This window comes from Leguminivora glycinivorella, chromosome 2 (assembly GCF_023078275.1).
Source record: "Leguminivora glycinivorella isolate SPB_JAAS2020 chromosome 2, LegGlyc_1.1, whole genome shotgun sequence".
In the NCBI taxonomy this organism is placed as follows: Eukaryota; Metazoa; Arthropoda; class Insecta; order Lepidoptera; family Tortricidae; genus Leguminivora; species Leguminivora glycinivorella.
In genome coordinates this window covers 17,531,978-17,557,636 of record NC_062972.1, presented here as the reverse complement: position 1 = coordinate 17,557,636, position 25,659 = coordinate 17,531,978, and the positions used below count along the sequence as shown (strand labels likewise).

Sequence of the window (25,659 nt, the reverse complement as noted above, 5' to 3'; positions counted from 1 at the left end):
AGATGATGTTTTACAACCGGTGTTTGGTTCTCCAGGTATGCTCCGAAAGCAGTGCGAGCGAATCGTCCCTGGAGTCGTCCAGCGGGTACGGCAGCCAGGGCGCGTTCGCGGCCGAAGACCATGCACACCAACACCAGATACCACACCCGGAAGGTGAGCCTTAAAGCCAGCATTCATTCATAATATAAAACGCATGCTCTTTTAGTTGTGTTTGTTTTAGATGTGAAATTGTTACAAGTAGAATACAAACAAAACTTCATTTTAACGAATTGCCAAGGTTTGTCCTAAACCAAAAATCAGTGTGTAATTCTCTTTGATGTTTATTCAATTAGTAATAATGCCATTGGTAGTAATAATTTCAATTTAAATAAATGTTTAATGCTTAGGCTGTTACACAATATTATGTTGATTATTGAAATAACAACCCTTACCCCGACCGAACACACTCGTTGAGACACCCCGAGACAGTCTAAGAGCAAGTGTGAACACACTGCTTGCTCCCTTCTAGTCCCGGCAATATTCGTCTGGTTTCGCCGTCGTTCTGCAATTGGTTCTAAGTGCTGCCTGCACTCACGACGAAAGTATTTCGCCAAGTGTGTACAGGCGACATTGCATTTAACGTTTCATTTATAATTTTATTTTTTGTTTCTGTGTGTAACGCCTTGCATGCTTTTAATTTGCAACCATTAGACTCTGAGATAGTGACGCTCCGCCGAGACAGCGACGCGTCAATCGCGGCCGCCCGCGAGAGCTTCTCGATCTCGCTCGGCAGCCTCGAGGAGGCCGTGAGGTCGCTGGACGAGACCTGCGAGACTCCGGCGTTCGCCACCATCGGGAAGAAACCCGCGGTGCCCAAGCGGAGACCCGTTTCCATGACAGGTGGGTTAAGGGCGGTGGTGGCATAACTACGTTAAGGTTTAAGTATAGTCAATGTGGAAGTCATACAAGCGCGGATCCATTCATGACAGTCACACCTCTGGAGCCTAGATGGAGCTGGATGCGCCCTTGACGACATATTGACAAAGATCGTTGATAGAGAAGAGGCCACAAGTTATTTGTGTACTTGGTGAAGGTTGCGAAAATTCGTTGGATGAGGACTTTCACAGAAGAAGGCGCCTTTGTCTTTATGCGGCGGTCATCTTGTCACGGCCGGCCAAGATGTTTGCCTGATTGTAAGTGTGTGATGTTTGCCTTTGACGACTTACCCATATCTCCATACCTTATTTTAAGCAGTGTAATCGTGTCTTAGTAGGTATGTGTTTCAAATAAGCAGCATGTGCATGGAACTAAAGCGTTTTTATGTGTTACAGTGTTTTTGGTTCATTGTATCTTTGGACATAGATATATAGGGGATAGTAAATTACTTTGGTTAATTTTGTATAGAACAACCAAACCAATATCGGAATGTTACATTTACTAAGGTATTTCACAGGCATTGTGACTCACCATGTTTTGATACGAGTATGCGGTTCATACTCACAACACAGTACAAGTAAAGGAATGTTTATTATTTTCCTATTGTAGCTGGATGTTATGATAACATGAATCAGTCCGTTATGTCAGTCGTTAAATTTTGGGTCTAATAATGAAGCATTTGAATTACCATGTGTATAATTATGGCAATTGTACAGACATTCCCTAATATTAATAATAATATAAAATAGATAGAGGTTCCCGAACCTCATAAATAGGAATGCGTGCAATATGTAGGGACTCTTTACCTATGCACCCAAGAAGGTATCCTACATGAAAGGAGACCTGTGCCCAGTAGCAGATTACGTATTGTATTAGGTGACATTTATTATAATAGAACATTTTTGGTTTTTCAATCATAAATCAGGAAAAATAGTTTCTACAAAACCTACTTTGAGCTGACATTGGTTTTATTTGCAGCGACAGTGTGGTCCCGGCGTGGGTCTTCAAGCTCCCTGGGCAAGCCGCCGCCGCCCGTGCGGCGGTCTTCGTCCATCTCCCGTCCGCAGCGACCGGCCTACCCTCAGGTAATATAACTGACTAAATGTATCAGTTAAAAACAATGATATGTATCTGCGATCCCGGTCCCGAGTATTCTTGAACTTTCGCTAAAAGCTCATTTTCAGTAAGGGATACACGACGCCTTGAAAGACATGTATTCATAAAATTTTACATGGAATTGGTATTCCAGGGTAACAATCAAAGCCCAGGAATAGGGCCTAGTGAGGCCGACAACCTTCCGCCCCCGCCTGCCTTCTTGCTGCAACCCGATGCAGAGGCTAACACTGGTAAGTACCTATCCGACATAGTATACATAGATTTGCAAACAACATTTTAACGAATAGTGTACAAGTTGATTTTGTTTTTTTTTTAACTTGAATTTGTTTCAGTTGAAAATTACTGAAATATCATCGAACTAAACGATTTAGTAAAGGCACACATAATAGATACATAGCACGTACATCAACAAAATTACACTGTACACATTTCGAAAAACATAAAAAGGTGAAAGGGTTTTAAAACATATACCATTGTGTTTAAATTCTATGATTTATCAAGAGGTTGAAGAGCCCTGCAGATATAGTATTTGACTTTAGCTAGCGTACTCGTATGACGTACTTGCAGCCGGTAAACATTATGTACCCCAAGAAAAAAAAACATTATAGTATTAAATAATTGATCGTCATGGGTACGTTATTAAAACACATTTAATTCCAAATGTTTCCCCGATTTGATTATAGAAAGCCCGCCTATGTCTAAGCCTGAAAAACTCCCGCTCTTGTTTCACACATACAGACTCTTTGTCAGCCTCCTATCACTCATTCCTTAAACGTGTCTATACCATCTCAATATTATCATACTCACGTGTATATTAGATAATCTTAGTACATATATACAAATTAACTGTTATTTATTTGTATATTTCCGTTTTTAATTAATTAATTTGTTTTAACTGTTATTTATTTATGTATTTCTGTTTTTATTTAATGATTTTGTTTTGTTAACCCAGGTATTCGCCCCATCCCTAAGCCAAGGCCTCTCTACCCTCTATCTATTTTGCCCCGTGCAGAGGACGGTATTATCAATCCTTTGCGATTTATTACAGGTCCTGCAAGTTTATATTTATTATAACTCTGTTTCACAAGTAAGTTTATTGTTAATTATCCGCTTTTAAATTCCAGGTATTAATGTAGCAGAGACGGTAAAACAACTGACAGAACTCAAACACATGCCCGCCTCTCCGGGACTAGTGCGGCGCAGTCTCCAACAACTTCAAACGAACGCGAACCAAACACAAAATTCGAACCCTTCTCAGAGCCCCACACAATCCTTATCCACCTTCCAACAAGCGAAAAGCAATTTCTCCTCGACCACCAGCCTAAACAGCACTGGAAACCTCAACCCAATATACGGACAAACAGGCCATAGGATAATGGCTTACGTCGAACAGAATTCCATTTACGTGCGGAAGAATAGTCTAAACAGTTCAAGTTCGGACTTATACGGTAGCAACCTGGGCGTGTACAGCGACGGCAAGAGCTCGCCGCACGGCTCCAGCCCCTCCACGCCGAGCTACGGGGAGAATAACTCATTCTCCAGCTTCGGTCCCAGGGTTTCCAATGACTCGCAATATGGACAAACTGGTAAGTTGCTTCAAATAATAAATCGATTTAGAGCCTATGTATGGTACAGGTCAATTCACAATAGATAAGCACGAATGGAACAAATAGGCTAGTTTCCTATACTTAAAATAAAATATTTTATGCAGTGCACGAAATAAAGCACCACATAATTAGAAGAAAAATATGGACAGTAGTTATGTTTAAACATAATTTCTACTTAAGAAGTCCAAGAGAAATATATAATGTAAGTGAATTGACCGTGACGTCACTCCTCAGTATTTCATAGTAATTCCATACTAGCAAATCGTTTTGACAGTTCTTAAAGAGAAGCTGATTTGACTAGTAGGAAACTAGCCTATTGGTCAATGAAAATATGTATGTGTTTGTGACAGATTACCCATATAATAGTGGCTTTTGACAGTGACGACTGCATATCGATAAAAGTGTAACAGGTGTCAATCAGAAAATCAAAGTGTGTTTATTCTTCTCTGTAACAATCTGTTATGGGAACATCACAGAAGTTATGAATAAAACCAAGTAAGCGTGTTGATGAGTACCTAATAATGCATATAATTACATATCTGACATTAAAACTTTGTACCAATCGGGGGAAGTCCGGCACGCGTTTAATTCTGATAGTCTGTCATAAGACGTCAGCAATACGTCAATACTCACCGCACCAACAAATAGGAACCTACATGTATTGTGATGCATGTTTTTGATACAGTGCTTGAAGGGAGTTTTTATGGGAGTGGGTATTTTTATTATCATCTGGTTTTGCTGACTAAAACATGAGATATGGTCAGTTATGAATCCCTATTTTTATTGCGTACAGGTTACAAACTACAACAAGAGAAGAAATACTCGTCGAACACGATATACGCGCAACCGTCGCAGATCATAGCGGGGTACAACAACATGGCGCGACACGACACGCTCAGCCCGCTCGCGATGCGGCGCAACATCGCGGCCCGGGCGCACAGCGCGGACAGACACCATTCCGAACGTGAGTTGACATTAGTTATACCACGGACACGATATACCGCAACCGTCGCAGATCATAACGGGGTACAACATGGCACGACAAGACTCAGCTCAACCAAAATATTCATATTTCATGTTGTTTCATAACAGGCAATTTTTTTCACGACTCTTAATAGTTTTTTTCTACTCCAGCACTTAAATCTGTCAATTAGATTATTGTCAGCGGTATCCAAATTGAGTTCATTTGAGTAACGATAAGAAAGTCTATTTGTCTATAGGTTCATATGATTACTGCTAGCAGTAATCATATGAATATAGGAGTTCTGTTAATTTTTTTTTAAAAGCACAACTTCCATTTATCAGGTATGTTTTCATTTGCAATAATAAGTAACTTTTAATAAATAATATAATATTTAGGTTCATAATTTAAATCAAGATGAAAAAGTAAATTGAAATGCGTTTTACATATTACATATTGTAAAACAAAGGTAAAAATCATAAGTTTATCAAATAATTTTACATTCGACATTTAAATATTCTTGAACGCAACCACATTTTTCGTAATTAAAAACCGGCTTATTTTCTATTTCTCTTGTCTATGGCATTTTTGACATTTGTAAACTTTAGACGAAAGTATTTGAACTATTTAAAGTGTTTTGTAGTTTATTTTAATTCGACGTTATTGTGCAAAAACTTAAGTAATTATGAGTGATTCTGGTGAACAATGTACTTCCAAAGAAATCAAGGCTATGACGCTCAAAGTGACTGACAATTTGTTACCTGAAAAGTCGGATAAAGCGTACCAAAACTGTTATGATTGTTTTGACATGGAAATTGCAAAAAAATGTTAAAACTTTCTCTGAAACCGCGTTGTTGGCATATTTTGAAGATTTGTGCAACAAGTTCTCGCCATCAACATTGTGGACTGAATACTCAATGCTGAGATCCACACAAATTTTCCCATTCATTATATAAGATAGGTTAGTAACCCATTTTATTATTTTCGAATAGGTATTTATTTGGCTGTCGTAGAAAAAGTATAGTATACAATCGTAACATTATGAAGGCTATAAAAGTCTCGTACCTTAGTTAGGCCACTCGGCAAAGCCTCGTGACCTAACCGCGGTACTCAACTTTTATAGCCTTCATATCGTTACCGTTATATAATATACTATTGTTTGTTTGTAGAAAGCGGCTTGATCGCGAGCTTGAGCGCTAAGCTCGCGCCGCAGCTGTCACCGCGCACGACTCGGCGCGCCATCTCTACTATCACCACGGCTGACTCGCCAACCAAAGGGAAAGGTAACTTAGTTAATACTTACGATGCTACAACTACCTTTTTATTTTTATATTAAATAAAAAAGTACGCTTCCGGCGGGACACTAACCCACTTCATTTTCAAACTGCCTAGATGACGCAATAAATTCCAATAATAAACTTCAATCGTATTACGATGATTCCACAAAATTGCCATTTGCTATTTCTGTCCTTAAATGGTGAACAAAGAACAATTCATCAACGAGGTTGTTGACTTGTATCATGTCATGTCATTAAAAAAAGAAACGAATTTTTATCACACAAAAATGTAGGTATTTATCATACGCCTGCACATGTATCTGCACATCTTTCAAATCATAATTTAATTAAATACTTACTTTGTTGGCGCGATGACCCAAAGTGCGTCTTGGCCTCCAACACAAGAGCACGCTATTTTATGCGGTCCAGAGCGACATCTGAATTTCACGCCAGCCCTCGCCGCCGAGTTCACGGAGATCTGCCTCCACCCACTCTATCCGCCCAGCGATATTTAGGATGGCCGGCAGGACGGCGTCCAGTTGGATACCCCATCAAACGGATTAAATTGGCATTTAAATATAATGTGAGGCATATCTAGACACTCCATAAAAATCTTAACCTCTATCGCACATAATACGTAGAATGTTGTAATTAACTTCCTGTTACATGATGCTATTATGAGGAAAACGGATATGTTACCTTTTTAGTGCTCTCCTTACAATATATATAAATATTGGGTTGGCACAAAAGTAATAACACACTCTACAAAACTCTATACATTTCCTTTCTTAAGTTAATTGTTTTCGATAATATTCTAGTATGTTGTAGAACATTCTAGGTACTTCTAATGTGAGGGTATATAAAGCCGCCCTCGTGATTGGTTTAGTTAGATTGAAATAAAATGGACGAGCGTAAGTTCGAACACTTTACTTATACGAGTACTTGTTAGGCCACAGTGCGCGGGCTGCGGCTGACAATATCAACACTGCATTGGGCGCTGGAAGTACAAGCCATGCCACGGTGTCCAGATGGTTTGACCGTTTTAAATCAGGAGACAGGAGCCTTGAAAGTCAGTCACGCTCAGGGCGACCACCTGCATTCAATGATGACGATTTACGCCGCGAACTACAGTCGAATCCTGATGCTACTACTCGTGAATTAGCGGAAGCACTTAACTGCAGTCACCACGCTGTGGAATACCATCTGCATGAGCTTGGGTATCGAAAAGTTTTGGCTCGATGGGTACCGCACATCCTTACCGACGCCAGTCGTGCAGTCCGTGTCGCCATCTGTCAATCACTTTTGCTGCGACCCCGACGTAAAGAGTTTTTGACTGATCTGGTTACGGGAGATGAATCATGGATTTATTATGAGAACGATACACGTCGTGCTTTTTGGCTGCCTCGAGAAAAAACGCCACCAACTCAACCGAAGCTGAGTCAAAAGAACCGCTTAAAAGTTTTGCTTTGTTGTTTCTGGGACTCGCAAGGCATGCTGTTTCATGAACTATTACACAATGAAACTGTAAACGCTAACAAATATTCAACACAGCTCACCGAACTATCTTCTGCTATCAAGAAAAAACGACGAAGACGAGCCACTGTAATTTTACTACATGATAACGCTCGACCTCATGTCGCATCTACCATCTACCGTTCGCCAACAGCTGCAGAACTTGGGCTGGGAGACGATACCCCACCCACCTTATTCTCCAGACCTCGCACCATCAGACTTTCATTTGTTTAGAGCCCTGAAACGACATTTGCGGGGTAAACAATTCAATGATTTCCATGATGTACAGGTGGAGTTGAACAACTTTTTCGAGGCACAGCCATCAGAGTTCTGGGCGAAAGGCATCTAAACTTTGCCGGATCGTTGGCAAGAAGTCATAGATGCTAATGGTGATTACATCATCGACTAAGCTTTTTGTATTGTAATAATAATAAAATATATAAAACGTAAACCAAGTGTCTCATTACTTTTGTGCCAACCCAATACCTACGTACGCAGGGTATTACGTATGTAATACCCTGTTTCTGTAACTTCTTTTTTAACCTCTGACGCAAAAACGACGGGGTGTTATAAGTTTGACGTGTCTGTCTCTCTGTCTGTCTGTCTGTCTGTCTGTCTGTCTGTCTGTTTGTCTGTCTGTCTGTGTGTGTGTCTGTCTGTCGCATCGTAGCTCCCGAACGGATGAACCGATTTGGATTTAGTTTTTTTGTCTGAAAGCTGAGTAAGAAGTCAGGAGTGTTCTTAGCCATGTTTCATGAAAATCGGTCTACTATGTCGCGGTCGGGGGTTTTTTCAAAATTTTATTTTTTTTACTTTCCTTTTTTGTTGAACTAATTATTGTTAGATTTGTTAGTCAAAATATAATTCTGTAATTAATTTCTTGGGTCGAATATTAGAGTACATTACTCCCCGTCCAGGTCATTACTGATTTGGCTATATATAGGCCATATAGGGCTAAAAACATAGTGTAAATGAACTTCGTATGAATACCTTAAATACATCTGATGACAAGTAAAGAAACTATAATTTGCAAGTAAGGCACTTATTATCAGGCGATTCCGAAGTTAAATAATTAACGTTAATGACAGCTAACAACTACTTATTTTACGATATACACATTTTTTTATGTAAGTTTTGTACACGTTTACTCTTTGTTACATTTCACTCTTTTTCAAACTGAAATTTTTAGATAATCTTGGCTCAACTATTATATTGCGCTAATAGATAATTATTTTTGTCAGCATCGAAGCCCAGCATCCAGCCAGCGTTCCTGGACAAGCTGTCGGCCACCATACAGCAGCAGCGGCGCCAGCTCGACACGGCGCGGGCCGTCGCCGTGCGAGACCACATCAACACGCAAGCTCAGGTAACTATCGTTTTCATCTGTTCGGAAAGTACACCTTTCTCGCCGAGACACGTCGTCTACACTGAACGTTTGCCGCGCGAGCACATTGCCTCGAGACGTGCCTCGCTCTGTCTGGACCCGGCTATAGGCCGATAGCCAAGTGGAAAACTACCTATGGTTCACTTTTCACTCTTGGTAAACTATCTTCAGTGGATTTTACTGAGTTTATTTGACACGGTAAGTAGATACGTTTGTTTGATCTAGTGATTTCAACCCTTATTAGGCATTCCTTTCTAGTCATTTCCGGAATTTTTAAGTAAATAAAACAAATATGGAAGATCGTAACCCTAAAGACGTACAAACTTAGGCCGGTTTGCGGAGTTTGAACAATATGATACGAACGGTATTGTATACATAATTTACATAATTTAGTTGTTTCGGAAAACCTGCTCTCATTTTTGAAACTGTAACAAACCCCGTTGAATCGAATCGACTTCTTAGTACCCATAATGTACTTATAAGGCTAAGAAATCGTTTACACAATAATAATGTACAATCGATATACTCAGCAACCACAATAACGTCAGTTACTATTTACTAATCACTTTAAAATTATCAAACATATTTGAACTTAGTCATTGTATCGTTGCACATGACAGTCATATGGTGATCTCATTCTAAAGGAACATCTTTCTTCTATTCCATATATGTGACTATGGTATGCTGTTTGTTGGTCATGTTATCTAGAAGATTTGAATTTAGTCATTCTACCGTTACCCATGACAGTCATGTCAGGTACCAATCAATCAATCAATCAAAATATTCTTTATTCAAATAGGCTTACAATAAGCACTTTTAAATTGTCAACAGTGTACAATATTCATCTTATTCTAAATATCAGAGCAATTTATTGGTGCAATAAACAATATTGTTTTAAAACTACATTGATTTAATAAAATGATATCAATCTAAATTGTATAAAAAAATACTAGTCTAAAAACTTCTAGAATAAATTCTAAATGTCAAAAAAAATTATCAATATCATCATTAATAAGCTATATAATTAATGGTTTTCAGCAATACTTGTATCCCACGGTGTTTCATCATTCATGTAGTCTTGTGTGCTATAGTAGGCTTTAGAGGTCAGTATACGCTTTACACACAGAGAACCTCCTATAGAGTGGCAGTCTTGTATATTTGGTTCGCGATACGAGTCACCAGTGTTTGGGGTGCGAGGAGCGGGCGGGGAATGTGTTAAGCGCGCTGTGATTGGCCGTTTCAAGGACGGCGGGCAGTCGCGCCAGATGAAAAGGGACAGAAGTATGACTGTCCCTCTACTGACGCGTAAGTGGCCAATGTAAGTTGACCTATGCCGGCTCTGAATAAATTATAAATATGACTTATTTGTGGAATGTAATGCCGTCTGTTTTTAAATTTGAGCTTCTTGTTACCTTTCCACACCATTTCACACTACAGGTGGACATCTTTAAGGCATCAAAATACCCTTTTCCAATTTTTTTGTGCGAAAAACACGCGCTGCTTTCGGGTCTGTTACTTGGTCGATACTGATCGGGCACGGCGAGCGCCCGCGCTTATATCAGTGCAAATACTAGGAAGGCTGGCGACCGCGAGTCGTCTTGTAATAGATGTCTATAGGGGTTGGTCTGTGGCTTTACATAATGTTTAAATCGATTAAAAGACAGTTCAGTGATGGCATTAGGAAGTTTGTTATAAAATCTTACACAATTACCCATGAATGATTTTTTAATTTTATGGAGCCGAGTGAAGGGCACTGCAAGCTTATGCTTATTTCTAGTGTTTATATTATGTACATCACAGTTTTTCTTAAATTTACAAATGTTTTTATGTACATACATAATATTCTCATAAATATATTGACAATGCACTGTCATTATATTAATGTCCTTAAACTTATTTCTAAGTGAGTCTCTATGGTTCATTTTGTATATTGGTCGAATAGCCCTCTTCTGCAGAACAAATATGGTATTTATCTCTGAAGCACTGCCCCATAGTAAAATACCATATGACATAATGCTGTGAAAGTAACTAAAATAAACTAATCGAGCTGTTTCCACGTCTGTTAACTGACGGATCTTGCTCACTGCAAATGCTGATGTTCTCACAGTAAAACATCCTATCAACAACCTGAATTCCATCTAAATCAGTTAAGCGATATAAGCGTGATGAGGTAACAGACAGATACGAGACTAACTTTGAAAGGTAATACTTGTCGACCGAAACTGAAAAATATGTGAATATAAAATTCTAAACCTAAAACCATTGATAAAATTACATTAGCAATTTAAAATTCCTCTACATAATCGTACCATCATAACCTGTACCGTCGCTTATCGGCAACCTAACTTTTACTGAACCAAATCCATTAACCATTGCGTAAGATAAATGGGACAAATCATTTGTGTCCATAACTTCCTCGACAAGTTAACGTCCTTGTTCTGTCGATCGCATCTAGGCATGGAAATTAAACATATTGGTATATATTAGTAGATTACTTGCGGTCCATTTCCTTTAATAATATAGGCATACGAGTACATATAGAGAATCTAGTATTGAAGTCCGGGTTGGCAACACGTTCCAGTGACGTCTAAAAAGGAAATCCTTATACAGTTAATTAATTGTTATGTATTATTACGTAGTATATTGTAATGTGTTGATGTCACTGATTATAACACCATACATTGATTAAACATTTGCAGTATGAAATTCCACAAGGAAGTCCGGTATATACCAAGGAAAAGGACACATTAAACCTACTCTTAATAATGTAGATGACATTACATAACTGTCATATTGATTTTCTATGAAGTTTATGGTGGAATTTTGTTTCATATACCCTGATCTTTGTTAGTAATGAATTTTTAATCTTAAACAAAATATAAACACAGGGTTTTCTCACACAAGTTTTGCATTTTATATTGTTACTTTTTTAATATCGTGAGTCGTAGTTAATAACGATTTATAAGTTACCTATAAGGCTAGGAGCGGCAGACTTCTCCGCCATACATAACAGCCGGTCTGGCCAACCCCTTTTCCCCACTTGTCTTAGAGCCAGTTGCATCAACACAGTTAACAGGCACATCAACGTCATACAGCAGAGGTCTATGGGGATTCCCATAATAGTCATACTTATTATGGAGAATTTTTGGCCAAAAGCTGCACTTTTAGATGGAAGCAAGCCGCTTTGCATGGTGATAGTAGACATGAAAGAAAACGATTTTTTCCGAGGATATCGAAATTTCATCCCTTAGGAAGCCGAGCGTAACGAGGTGTTTTATGAAAATGAAAAAAATTATATCTTTTTATTGTATCCCCCGATTTTGACAAAACGTATCTCAAATGAAAGGTAATAGTTACATACATACAACACACATACATACAATCACGCCTGTATCCCATGAAGGGGTAGGCAGAGCACATGAAACTACTCAAGTTTCATTGCTTTATGTTATTTAAAAAAAAATTGGAAAAAAAATATATTATAAAAAAAAGTACGAAAAAAATAAAAAAAGTAAATTTACGTCTCGCACTGAATAATTACAAAGAATGACAGGCAAAATGTATATAAAAATTTCATCCCTTAGAAAGCCGAGCGTAGCGAGGTCTGTTACGAAAAACAAAAATATTTTTTTTTATTGGGTTGTCCGATTTTGACAAAAAGTATGTCAGTTGAAAGAGATTCATTGATGTAACGTAAAAAAAATAGAAAAAAAATTTTCACAAAGAAAAAGAAAAAAATTAATAAATATATATAAACAAACTAAGCCAACTTTGGCAACTTGTATCTTAAAAACTACTGATCCGATTTCGATTCGGTTTTTAGTTTATAATCATAAATTTATTTGTCTTTAATTTTAAAAACTTACATCTCGACATTGTACATTATTTCTACCGTTTTTTGCAGTTATTCAGTGTGATACGAAAATAAAAGTTTTTTTTTTAAATCTTACAATTTTTTTCTAATATTTTTTTAATATTTTTTTTAAGTTACATAAAGCAATACCTTTCAACTGAAACATGTTTTATCAAAATCGGACGACGTACAAAAAAAAATAGATTTTTTTTTCGTTTTTCCTAACAGACCTCGCTTCGCTCGTCGTCCTAAGTGATTAAATTATGATATCCTCGGATTTTTTTATTTTGATGTGTACTGTCACTATGTACTTATCTGTGAAAGAAAAATATATTATTTCTGACTTTCTGGCAAAGGAATTTCAAAGCGGCCATATAAAGCAAATTTTCCCAACTTTGGCAACTTGTATCTTAAAAAATGCTAATCCGACTTCGATGCGATCTTTAGTTTTCAACTATGAATTCTGTCTTTGATTTAAAAAAACTCATATATCTAAATTGTACATTTTGCCTGTCATTCTTTGAAATTATTCAGTGCGAGACGTAAATTTACTTTTTTTTATTTTTTTCTTACTTTTTTTTATAATATATTTTTTTTTTATTTTTTTTATTACATAAAGCAATACCTTTCATTTGAGATACGTTTTGTCAAAATCGGACGATACAATAAAAATATATAATTTTTCTCATTTTCATAAAACACCTCGCTACGCTCGGCTTCCTAAGGGATGAAATTTCGATATCCTCGGAAAAAAACGTTTACTTTCATGTCTACTATCACCATGCAAAGCGGCTTCCTTCCATCTAAAAGTGCAGCTTTTTTTCATAACTAGTATGACTATAAGTACCACCGACAGACTAGTGCAACCGACCATTAAAATGTGCACCTTCATAGAAGTAGGTAAATAGATGATACAAACCCACCATAGTCATGACATTGACCGGCTGTGGCAGGTCAGGTCTATTGTGACGTGCAGGGTAATCCCTCAAGGTACGTGACTTCTCGTGACTAATTTCGGCGTGAAATGCATGCCATCTGTGGTTTCATTCCGCTAATGTACTGAAATGGTAAAATATGTACTACTACATTTCAATTCAACACAAACACACAAAGCGTGTCATTATTTACGAGTCCTGAGACAAGTAACTAATGACACCTGCACACACACGAAAAACACGCTAAATTAGTATGACATTGATTCATTTTCAATGGGGCACTTAGTTAATTTCAGTTCAGCACTATAAGTAAACTACATTTAGCGATGATTTCAGTTGTAAATATGCATCACAAGTAAATATTATAGGGATATTCTTGTTATACAATTCGACAGAGTTCCACGGTAAGCTATTTTTCAATGTCGAGTCGTCTAGGAATCGATATTGTGAAAAATTCAAGAAAAGAAAAAAAAAAGAAAAAAAAGAAGAAAAGGATCTCATAATATTTATTTATTTATTTATTTAATATGCTGTAGCAGTTCTGTTAATGAGAGTAGTTTGTTTACGTATAAATAATATAAGGTTAAAGTACTAATGCTCGACGCTGCACTAGTATTCGACATGGGTACTTTAATACTACTCTTGCGATAGATGGTCTATTGTTATATAATATATATATATCTAATATTTCCATATGTATGTTATATATTGTCATATAACATACATATGGAAATATTCGCTGACTATGGATGAGGTCTTGGTGGCTCAGTTGGCAGCGCGCTCTCAGTCTCACCCAACATTTTATATGTATTCCAAACTGTGATTGATAATGTCCATTGTTGTTTCAGCCGGACCCGCGGGTGTGCCACACGTCCCTGATGGAGCAGATCAAGCGCGGCGCGACTCTGCGCCGCAACAAGCACTGCAACGACCGCTCCGCGCCCAAAATACGCTAGGCGGCCGCACACTCCAGCAGCCTGGTAATGTATGTCGCCTATGTCACTTACGTCTTATCGTCGCTATACAGGGCCAAGACCTCGTCTGGAGGGGAAGGGTCACGTGATCAAATTAAAAGTTGTTAATAGTTGATTGTTTTTTACGACTGGGGCCCATTTCTCAAAATTGAAAGTTACAAATTACAAGCGGAAGTCTCTTTCCAACTTGTCATATTAGTCATCAGTGGCGTGGCGTGAAAATTTTCGTTGTTAAAGCCGGAGGGGTTTTCGGGATCTGTTTTCTAGAGATACTGGAGAATTTTAGGGAACTCGTAGGCAATCGAGTTGTATTTAGTCATTGACAACTACTTGTAAATTGTAACTTGTAGCGTAGGCAATTATAAACGATCGACAACGGGTTGAATATGATATGGAATGATATTTAGCTGACCATTTCATAAAATCAAGTTACCATACCAAATCATAATTGTGTTTTTTTATTATTATTATAAATGGGCTTACTCTTGGCCACAGACTAGCCAAAGGCAAAGACGTGGCCTACGATGGAGTGAGCTCGCCCAGTGTTAGTAGTTATTGCGTAACTATGACGTAAATTACATTCCAAATTATTTCTCTATTCACCCACACCATCATTATTACACATCGGTAACTCGTGGCACTTGACATTTTCTAAGTGTTTTTTTTTTTCAGAAAAGAGAAAATAATAGAAAAAATTACTTACATGGTGGGGCTTTATTAAAATAAATTCAAATATTCGAAATATCCGTTTTATCCGGATAATCATATTCCAAGTATTCGAATTATCCGGGTACAAAATTGGGCGGATATTGTAAGCCCTAGAGAGCATTCAGAACTTTTATTCAGAGCTTTTTTACCATTACGTCAGTGGAGGTTGAAAGATCGTTTTCTAAAAAAAAGTGGATTTTCTCAAGTAGAAGACGTAGGCTGACTTGTGAATATTTAGAACAAATATTAATTGTTTATCACGAATGTCATACTATACTAAATGAATAACATTCCTTCTTTTAATTGGTTTCTTTTTCCCGACTCGTAGGTACAGGAGAAACATTGCCACATTGCACTAGTCTAGTCTGTTAACAGCTGTCAAGTGCCACCAAAATGCCACGAGTTACCGATGTGTAATAATTATTTCCTCGATTGACAGTTCCTATCTACTTTAAAAAAATCAAAGCACTGCCGTATATATTTATTGACCGTAAATATAATGTGATCCAACAAGCAAACAATTCCTTGTCATATTGTTCAAATCTTATAATATTGTTAACTTTTATGAGCGATTGAGTAAGATACACCAATAATAAAATTAATATACACGACTTATATTTTACTAGGAAAGACCCGTAGGTACCTATTTCATTCATGTGGAGTATTGAATGACGTAAATGCTTGTAACTAAGGAAAAAGTTACCTTGCCTAGGCTGAGCAGTCGACGACACTCTTATAACTTTAGAAATAAAGGCGTTATTTGTTGAATCCATATACATTACGCACAGAATGAAAACTAGAGAATTGTATTACAAAACATATAAATTAATATATAATTGATTCCGTACGAAATCTATATGCAATAAATGTTACGAGAGGAAGGAAACACTCTGGTGTTGCAATGTTTGTGCGCTCGAAATTCAAGATAATTAGGACATTTCAATCAAGAATGGGTTATTATTGAAAAATAACCTGATAAATGTATTTCACTAATTAAACGGTTATATCTATGCTTACTCATTCTAGTGCCACCCAAAAAGGCTTTCATGAAATAAGACCTGACGCAATCTGGGAGTGTATTTCTTTGCCCGCTGTAAAAAAATGTCCGCAATGGGTTAGTGAGGATCAATATTTTCATGCAAAGGTGTCTAGAAGAATATAATATGTAAGACGACTCCTTATCCCTGAGGAGTATCAGTCGGGTCGTATGCTTATTCAGCACCAACTTGATTTGAAAAAGTTAGAATGTAAAATCAACACGTTTCTATGGTATCGAACCTGTACAGGAAATTACATCATTTAATCAAAGACAGGGAAAATAAAACACCTACCTACTAAGAATTCAGAAGAGATATGCATTGTTATCACATAATGATGTCACATATCATGTCAAATATTCTTATGATTTAACGTTACATGAAGTAATTTTCCACTTTTAGGTAATATATAAGTAGGATCACCGATCAAAAAGATTTCTCTCTCAATGGATCAAAAAAAAATCATAAAACAACCGCAAATCAAGGTTTTGCTCGTTTTAAAACGGCATGATGTAATTTATTTGATAAGATGGTCCAACCAGTTGTGTAAAAGCTTAACTTTAGTTGATCAAACTTGGTATCCAAACACTGTAAATCCATTCTGCTTTAATGTTGATTAGATTACTTATAAAAAAAAAATGATCTGAAATTTGTAGCAAAATGAATTTACCAATTATTGTTTTAAGTTAAGCAACACAATTTAGATATATATCGACAAAAACTTGCGTCAGACTTATAATGAAACTTCATTTTCATTGAACTTCTGTAGTTAGCCGGGCGGATAGGTTTTTGTAACTGATAAAAATATTGTAATCCTAAAATGTATGTGTTTCGAAATGATTATTCGTATAATTATATTAGTATAAAATTAATTAATATTTTCATGTAATAATATTCTGTTTGTTTTTTCCTTTAAAGGTATGCCAACAGTGAAACTTGCTTACGAGAAACCATCAACCAAAAACCAGTCATTGGAATATAAAATAATAGTATATATGTAAATATTATAGTTAACTAACATCGAACTAATATTCAACATTGATGATTTTATGGCATAATGTTTGTATCGGTCACTAAAATTTGGGACAGTTAATAATCACGGGTTTAGGACTATAGAATGTAACTTGATTTTCGGGATATAGTTATAAGTGAAGGATACTTTATTGGATCCTTTTAACTGTGCTTGAAAGATTATTTTTTCAATGTATTCAGTTCTTCGGCAATGTCTGATCATTAGAATAAGTAATTTGTGTAACAGCTATATTCGAGTCCTCTTGTAAACCTTTTGATAATACATAGTCAGTATACATATTCAAGAAGTAGGTATATGAAAATATAAAACATATCTTTGACTTGATACATATTTTGAAATGCGAACGTCATGGTCGGCCATCCAATTAATGTCCGCCATTAAAGTTTAGTAACGCCCAGACGAATTTTATTATAAAATATCGAATATTTGTACTGTGTAATGTTCATATAATTATATTAATAGATTATATTTGGACCTTTTTCAAGGACTGTAGGTAGTAAATGAGGCTAACTAACTTATTATTTTTTTAATGCGCAAGCTTGTATTTAAATAATAGATAAATACTTGTAATAGCTGTGTTCTTATTGATACGCTCGTTTCTGTACTATATCGAAATATCATCATAACTTTTAAACTATTATTTTTTAAAGTCTATTATAATTTTATAATATTTCAACTGGTAACGAGCAGTACTGATATTTGGTAGTTTTTAAAGAGTAATATAAGAGTGTTTATAAAGAAAATAGCTGTATAGGGTAGCTGACATATCTGTTGAAAGAACTAACTTTAATTAAACGTCCATCAGTCCTGTTGTCGATTGTACTACCTTGCTTTTTGACTACGTGAGAATTGTGGTGAGGATGTGTGGCCTTCCATGCCGAAAGGGTCCTTGTGCATCCTGTAATAAAGTCCTTTTCATTCGTAATTCCAACAGAATTCTTATAAAATGATCCACGATCATATTCCACAGTGTGCTTCTCGATCGTGGAATGCACAACACATCGTGCAATGCACACGAGGAATAAGGGTCATTTAGGCATGGACCAATTTCTATGAATAAACAGGTACATAGACTAAAACAGACTTTTCTAGTTTATAAAACACAATCATTTAATGATTTAATGCATGTGGTTTAAACTTTGCCAATAGCAGCCGATTGTAGCATGTCCCAGAGCTTCACTAGGTAACGTATTCATTATTGTGCTTAGTTTGATTTAGTATGTACACATAAAAAACATCGAAAAATACTTTAGAAAATCACTGTGGGGCATTTTACGCAGACAGCACAAAAAAATAAACGCAAACACAAAATGCCCCCAATATTTCATTAATGTTAGGTATATTTGTAATTTTCGATCTTCCCACCACGATTCTCGCTAAGCCTGTCAACTCTGCATCAGTGGCGTTTGCCACAAGTAACGATAAGTAAAGAATGTATTGATTAAATTGGTAAATTAAAATGATTATTGTCCCCTACTTTTGGTTTTAATTTCATTTCCTTTCCTGGGATTCTTCTTTCGAAGTGTCTTACCTATATTTTGTGAGCACATTACCCGCTGTGATGTATCTGATGGCGAATGCACGTTATTTGTAACCATTTCCGGCCTATGTGCTGATCTCATGACGTAGAGTACAAATTAGGGAACGTAATGTTACTCGATTAAACGTCAGCGGTTTAAGGAAACTTAATTCATCCACAGGACCTGTATCCACTAGATTGATCATACCTAATAAGTACTAAGTAGGATCCGGTTCGGTACAAAAAAAATAATTAATTGTTCAGGAATTAGGTAAGTAAATACTTATACATGATCTATAGTGTGATGAATGAGAAGGTTATATTACTTTACATGTGCTGTTTTCATAATTAGCTACCCAGGTACATCGAAGTTCTGAATTCATCATATAGTTCAAATGGTTCAAGATGAAACAGTATAACTGAAAAGAACTATCCTGACATTTAAACGTATTTGTAAATGCGAAGTCTATTAAGGAAATCTGTTATAAATATGAGGAAACAAGGATTATAACATAATAAGTAAAGCTGTTCGGCATCGTTCAGTTCCATTCTGGTAGCCGCGGTAGCAGGACAACATATAAAGGGAATATTCCCTGTGTTGTTCTGGCTATTCGATAGCTAAACTTTATCTTATATCTCCACTGGGGCATCTTTTATTATTAATTGTATATAACTTTATCTGTATTCAATTGAACCAATTAAACTTGATTCGCGTTATAATATTCTTATAAAAAAGATTCGTGGAAACATGTTTTATTGTGTGACAATTTTGGTGATTTTTGGAGTCCTTCTGGCCGTAGATGGGAGGCGCCTTCCAAGTATCACAGATGGTGAGTTTATGCAAAAGGTTTTTTGCCTTTTTATTTTAGATATGATTGAAACTATTTGTAACTAAATAGAGCGGGAATTTTAACCATCAGTAGCTTTGAGCATTGCGATGTGTCTCATATTAAACTTAATATATTTTAATTAACCTATTGATCAAATGATATCTTTAAAAGCACCTGAAGCACTCACTATTTGTTATCCAACTTGCATTGTTTTTAAACTTTTTATACGTGGAGGAATTTGAGGGAGGCCTTTGCCCAACAGTGAGACAGTATGGGATCTTAATAAATAATATAATTTTTCAGTTTGTGAAGTGACACTTCACAAAGTCTACAAATTTTAATAAACCACTTTATTTCTTTAGGACACGAGTCGTGCGGAGTAGAGGCGAGCTCTAACCCGATTCACCAAAACCCGTGGTTGGTGCTACTGCGGTACTACAGGCGCGGCAGCTCGGTCGACATCCGCTGTGGTGGCACTCTCATCGGCAAGAGGCACGTGGTCACGGCAGCACACTGCGCTAAGATTAAAGCCCATATGTAAGTACGCACACGTCCAAATAGGCTATTCCCTCTAGTCTTACCGCATAGTTTTACCAGTTGAACCACTGGGAATTTTCTTCCCAATAGACTGATAGTATGTGCCAGGCAATAGGTATGTTTGTTAGATACCTATCTATAGATGTCCGGAGGAAGAGTTGAAATAGGGCGCGGGGCTCCGTCGAAACAGTTGTCGCGTCTGGTTTCGTATCAAAAAACGAAGTCTTACAATAAGTTAGTCTATTGGGAAGATTCCCAATGGGTCAACTGGTAAGACTACAGGGAATATTTACGAGAGTCTTGATCGGTCCGACATATTTAGTATGGTGAACGTACAAGATTTCGACAATTTAGAGCTTTTGTGTTTTGTACAAAAGATCAAGCTACACGTAAACTTTACATAGACTCTGGATTTATTTAAAATGAAAGAATTTTGCTTATTATCTAAAGATAATGTCTACGATCCTTACATTAAGAGAAGAGTCTACAATGTCTTACTTTCTCTTTCCCAGGTATAAAGTACGTTTAGGAGAGTACAACTTAAGGACCAAGAAAGACTGCGTGGAGGGCGTATGCTCCAAGACGACGGAAATAGAAGTAACTGACGTCACCATCCACCCCAGCTACGATGGTTCCAGCCACGATATCGCGGTTCTGACGCTCGGCTCTGATGCTCCATATACTGGTAATTTATGCTTATAATTTTCCTTGAATGCGAGCTAAACTAATCAGTACTTTGAGTAATTATTTAAAGACACTAATTTTAACATTCAATTGATATCAGAAGTAATTAATTATATTGATAGCTGGGTACATTGTACCTATATGGTTTTCGGGAAGTTAAATTTAATTGCATTAAATAATTAATTATCAACAAAGAGGATAGAGTATTATAGAGAGTTACTGTCGAAGTAAAATGTGTAATCACAGTGCATAGACTGCCACGTCTTGACACAGGCTCAACCTCGGTTTTGACAATTTGGCCCACATTCTTAGCTTGATATGTGTTAAAATGTCAAATATGAATATTAGCGCCCATATAACTGAGCGTTCCCCAAAGGTGTAACGCTATCTTGGCTACCGTACCTTTTTCTGTGTGGTAGTGAGGTACGTCTTTTTCTTAGACTTTATCTATCTATACGGAATTACATAATTATCGCATTATCATTAAACATCTTCTTATTTACAGATTTTATCCGGCCGATCTGTTTTCCATCTACCCCGGCAGCCAACGCTACTTTCGTCACGGCAGGTTGGGGCGAGGTTCCCAAAACCAACGAGTACAGTGACGTGAAGAAGAAAATCGAACCGTTACCTCAGTGGAACTTCACGGACTGTGTGAACGCGTACAAGTACACCGATCTACCTCAAGATGTGATCTGCGCGGGAGGAGCAGACGGCATAGATACCTGTCGGGGAGATTCTGGTGGGCCCCTAGTGCAACACAAAATGAGGGCAGAGTTGGCTGGTGTGACCAGTAAGGGTTTCGTCGTCTGCGGGACGGAGGGCAAGCCCGGCATTTACACCAACTTTTTGACTTATGTTGACTGGGTTAAAGAGATAATGGATAAAGTTTAGTTAGTGAATACATTGTACTAATTGTGACCAGTGTTAGCGTAATCGATATTGCGCAGATTGTTATTATTGTATTTTTCGATGTGGATCCGATCCGAATCACCAGCCCATTAAAAGTGACTACGAGTTGGAAGAGTAGACCCGTCATCGTTGAATAAGAAATGCTACATGCTACTGCAGAGGCTCTCGCCAAAGAGGGTAAAGAGTAAGGCAACTAGTCGGATGTTAGTGTGCATAAGATGATGTTAATGTTGATTTGATATCTGGTAATAAACACGCTGACTGAATTATGTATAACACTTGTATTATTTCAGAATCACATTTATCAAATACATTCGTTACTGCTTACAATGCTCGTCACCTATCAATGTCAAGTAGTCGTGGAGAGCTTTGGCAGCTCCGATATATTATAATAATATGTGATGGCGATCGTACGTGCCTGTACAATGACCACATATGAGACAACAGAATTTAAACTGTTTGAGTTGCAGGCGTCCATAGGTTACGGTGACCGCTTTACATCAGGCGGACGGTATACTTGTTTGCCACCGACGTAGTATAAAAAAAAAACTTTAGTCTTCTGATCTAAGATTCCGGTCTTTCGAGAAAAAAATCTTTTCTTAGCTGGACTAATTGAGAAAATTAATTCTTATAATTGGTGCGGCCTGGAAAAGGGTTAACTTTACCGTGCCAACTAAATACATAATAGGAAGTAAGAGGGATCGGTAGAATAATCACGTGTTGCAGTTAAGTATCTAACATTTATTATAATTATGACTAGATCAAAATTGTATATGAACCAAACAACCATCATTATGCCGAATAATCAGTCTTCTTGTAGATATTTTTAGCATTATGCTACCAGCTTACATTTTTTTCTATGAATACATATACCTTAATAACTTAAAACAACTATTACAGACTATATTACTATACACTATTTACAAAGTTTGGACTAGATCTTCTGGGTTAAGTAACGTTTTAAACATCAACAATATTATATGACAACGTAACAACTTAGGCACAATGAATGATACATCGTCTACTTTTAAATGTTTTCGAGTACTTCTAAAATAAAACTTAGGGTTCCTTATAAGGTCCTTGCACTTCATAAGAGCCAATCTATCACAATGTTTTGAATTTACCTTTTGTTTAAGGACTGCTGTTTAAAAACCACAGACAAACATAGTCTTCTTCTTACCCTCTCTTACCCTCAACTATCTTTATATTGTTACCCTTAGCTGGGTTCGTAGGGCTCAAATCATATTCCTCCATTGGCTCCGGTCTTGGCTTGGGTAACCTCCTCTTCATATACATAGTAATCATAGGTGTATTATGTTCCGAAAGATTTTGTTAGATTTACACTCTACTAAGTATGGCAAACAAATAAATGTTATGTTATACCTACCTAAGTAGGTAGGTATATATCAAATTTCAAAACTAAAGTGGATCAAGGGCTATTGCATAAACATATTGTAGAATAAACCAAAGATTTCACTGAGTGTATAGGTAGGTACTTCTACACAAGTAGCTGTAATTAAATCATTCTTGTACCTACAATGAATTAACTTGGTGGTTCATTAAAATGAATCCTACTGACGTAATGGGAAGGCCATTACGCAACCAGTAGTGGATATGTCGGGAGATACCTACTCATTATACTCAAGGAAACTATTCTATTATTAAACGAAAGCGCTTGTGGTAACACATTTTTAAACGTGTACCCATTTAAGTTCTGTCTTCACATAACCTTCCTTTAGTTAATTAGATACCAATCCAAAATTATATTTTGTTTCAGATTTTTGTTAATTTGTTCAGAATTGTCAGATTTTACATGCATGAAGTTGAATGAAGTCTGTCAGTAAATAAGAACTAAGAAAACTATAGGTATCCTTTTCTCTAGCACCCTAAAGAATAGGATGATAACTACTTGATATATAACATAATAAAACATTAGGGACATAAAATTATCTATAAAACTAACTATTAAATCTAAAATTAAACTTAAAATAAAATAAAATAAAAATTAAATTAAATTAAACTAAATAAAACTAAAATTAAACTAAAGTAAATCTAAATCTAATCTATTAGATAAATTACATTAAAATAAATAAACGAAGACATTTCACATACTTATTAAGTTACATTCATTTTGGCATTCAGGGCAGTGTGATTTCGATGACAATTCGTTTTCTTTGAAATTCTAAAGTTTTTAACAATTTCAACGTATCATTGCTACAGAAAGTTGGCACCTTGATAATGGTCCATGGAATCTCATTCTCTTTACCATTTTAAAAAGATAATTCTTCCTTGTCTAGTTATCTATGGTGTGGTTGTCGACATGCTTCTGAAAAAGAAAGTAAAAGTAAATTAAAAAGCTAAGGTACTTTGATACACTGGTGGCTGTTCTGAAACAGGTGTGAAACAGTCTTCCTATCTCTCGATCTACCTATTTTGGTAGCGAAATCTTTGCGCACTCGCTTGCCTCGTACGTATTTAGAAATGAAATTTTAAATTGAGTCAAAATAATGGAGAATTTTTAATGTCAGCGGGGGTCAGATTCGTATTTTACGTTTTCTGTATTAGGTATATAATTTTATAAATTAAACTTACTTCGTGGCACGCTCTTCAGTGTGGATTTTGATATACTATCACTGTCTTCAGACTCTGAACACACTTGAAAACTGGTTTCTGAAAGTAAAAAGAGACATGTTATGAGACTGGTGCTTTTTTACGCATCAAGTTTAATTTCATCGGCTCGGTGGGTGCGGTCGGGAGTGGCCGGGTGGTCTAGTAGTAAGGATGTTAGCTGCGTAAGATGAAGACCCGAGTTCGATTCCCGGCTTGACCAGCGCTGGATTTAGTCACATTTTACATGTATCTAGTTTGTATTATAATCTGCCTTATCCACCAATCAATTGAATTAGAGAAGGGATTTGAAGGCGCCCCGCCGGGGATCAGATTCGTTACTTAAACGCGGACAGATCCATGTATGGCTTGTACTTATATGTTGCTTTGCCCTTTCAGGGTGTTCAAACAAACACTTCTTTCTATATAAAGATATCTAAAAAATATAAAATGTTCTCAACAGATGGTGAATATATGCACCTATATCACCGGCAATGACATCGTACAAAAAATTAAAATTTTGAAAAAAAAACCCCGACCGCGACATTAGTGGACCGATTGTCATGAAACATGGCTAAGAACACTCCCGACTAACTCAGCTTTCAAACAAACGTAACTAAATCTAAATCGGTTCATCCGTTCGGGAGCTACGATGCCACAGACAGACAGACAGATACGTCAAACTTATAACACTCCGTCGTTTTTGCGTCGGGGGTTAATAAAGTAAGTATACTTAATTTGTGAGATGCTATCACCGGTGACTGTAGCATTAGCATACTTACTATACCTGACTGACCTGTGTCAAAGCGGTGCTTATGGCGGCCGGGCAAGTCCTGGTTGTCGACGTGCCCGAACGTGCGGAACCCCACCGCGAACTGCGCGTACGGACTGATCTCGTAAAGCTCTGAAATAATACGCAACCATCACTTTCACTCTTTGAAGGCATTAAAGAAGTTTATCGTTATTTTTTTATCATATAGTTCTTATGGCCGACTCCTTTCTCCATCATTAGACTAGATTGGGCAGCGTTGGCCATGGTGCGAGGTTGACAATACTGTACGGTGTACGTTGGGTCAAAATGCCGCTCTCGGACTTATCCACTGACATAGAGCGGCCCTAATTAGGTTGCTGCTTCTGTAAATCTCACCATGCTTGCTGTTGTTTCTCATATGTATGGGCGCACTGTAGATCCTGTTCTGCGCGTTGATGGCGTTCTCCTTGGACAGGTTGCCGACGTTGGCTATGTTGGCGAGGTTAG

General features: G+C 36.9%; 3 protein-coding genes across 6 annotated transcripts in view; 2 read left to right on the top strand and 1 right to left on the bottom strand.

Annotated features, from left to right (window-relative positions):
• Positions 1-18,788, top strand: part of LOC125239781 (protein MTSS 1) — a 166,847-nt gene extending 148,059 nt beyond the window's left edge. For 2 of the 4 annotated variants that reach the window (XM_048147480.1, XM_048147466.1), the window contains 10 exons: positions 36-153; positions 691-879; positions 1,894-2,000; positions 2,165-2,261; positions 3,156-3,617; positions 4,432-4,602; positions 5,769-5,882; positions 8,630-8,754; positions 14,409-14,540; positions 17,198-18,788. In XM_048147480.1, coding sequence (XP_048003437.1) covers positions 36-153; positions 691-879; positions 1,894-2,000; positions 2,165-2,261; positions 3,156-3,617; positions 4,432-4,602; positions 5,769-5,882; positions 8,630-8,754; positions 14,409-14,516 — 1,491 coding nt within the window. In that variant the 3' untranslated portion in view covers positions 14,517-14,540; positions 17,198-18,788. Of the gene's footprint in view, positions 1-35; positions 154-690; positions 880-1,893; positions 2,001-2,164; positions 2,262-3,155; positions 3,618-4,431; positions 4,603-5,768; positions 5,883-8,629; positions 8,755-14,408; positions 14,546-17,197 lie in introns of all 4 variants that reach the window. The other 2 variants (XM_048147474.1, XM_048147489.1) reach the window with 2 other exon arrangements.
• A 591-nt stretch (positions 18,789-19,379) lies between these two features.
• LOC125238269 (CLIP domain-containing serine protease HP8-like) lies at positions 19,380-22,070 on the top strand. The gene is made up of 4 exons (XM_048145551.1): positions 19,380-19,661; positions 20,024-20,198; positions 20,711-20,883; positions 21,388-22,070. The coding sequence occupies exons 1-4, from the start codon at positions 19,580-19,582 to the stop codon at positions 21,774-21,776; spliced, it is 819 nt and encodes a 272-aa protein (XP_048001508.1). The 5' UTR covers positions 19,380-19,579; the 3' UTR covers positions 21,777-22,070.
• A 1,809-nt stretch (positions 22,071-23,879) lies between these two features.
• LOC125238675 (Down syndrome cell adhesion molecule-like protein Dscam2) overlaps positions 23,880-25,659 on the bottom strand; it is a 213,030-nt gene continuing 211,250 nt past the window's right edge. Inside the window, exons 33-35 of the mRNA XM_048146068.1 lie at positions 25,198-25,305; positions 24,387-24,464; positions 23,880-24,120 (exon numbers count right to left, since the gene is read on the bottom strand). Of these exons, the coding sequence (XP_048002025.1) occupies positions 24,092-24,120; positions 24,387-24,464; positions 25,198-25,305 (215 nt within the window). The 3' untranslated portion in view covers positions 23,880-24,091. The remainder of the gene's footprint in view (positions 24,121-24,386; positions 24,465-25,197; positions 25,306-25,659) is intronic.

What these genes read in the sequence shown, in the direction of transcription:
- LOC125238269 (XM_048145551.1), top strand. Translation starts at nt 19,580, where the DNA reads ATGTTTTATTGTGTGACAATTTTGGTGATTTTTGGAGTCCTTCTGGCC. An exon ending in CCTTCCAAGTATCACAGATG is followed by an intron (nt 19,662 to 20,023) that starts GTGAGTTTATGC and finishes TTATTTCTTTAG; the next exon opens with GACACGAGTCGTGCGGAGTA. An exon ending in GCTAAGATTAAAGCCCATAT is followed by an intron (nt 20,199 to 20,710) that starts GTAAGTACGCAC and finishes TCTCTTTCCCAG; the next exon opens with GTATAAAGTACGTTTAGGAG.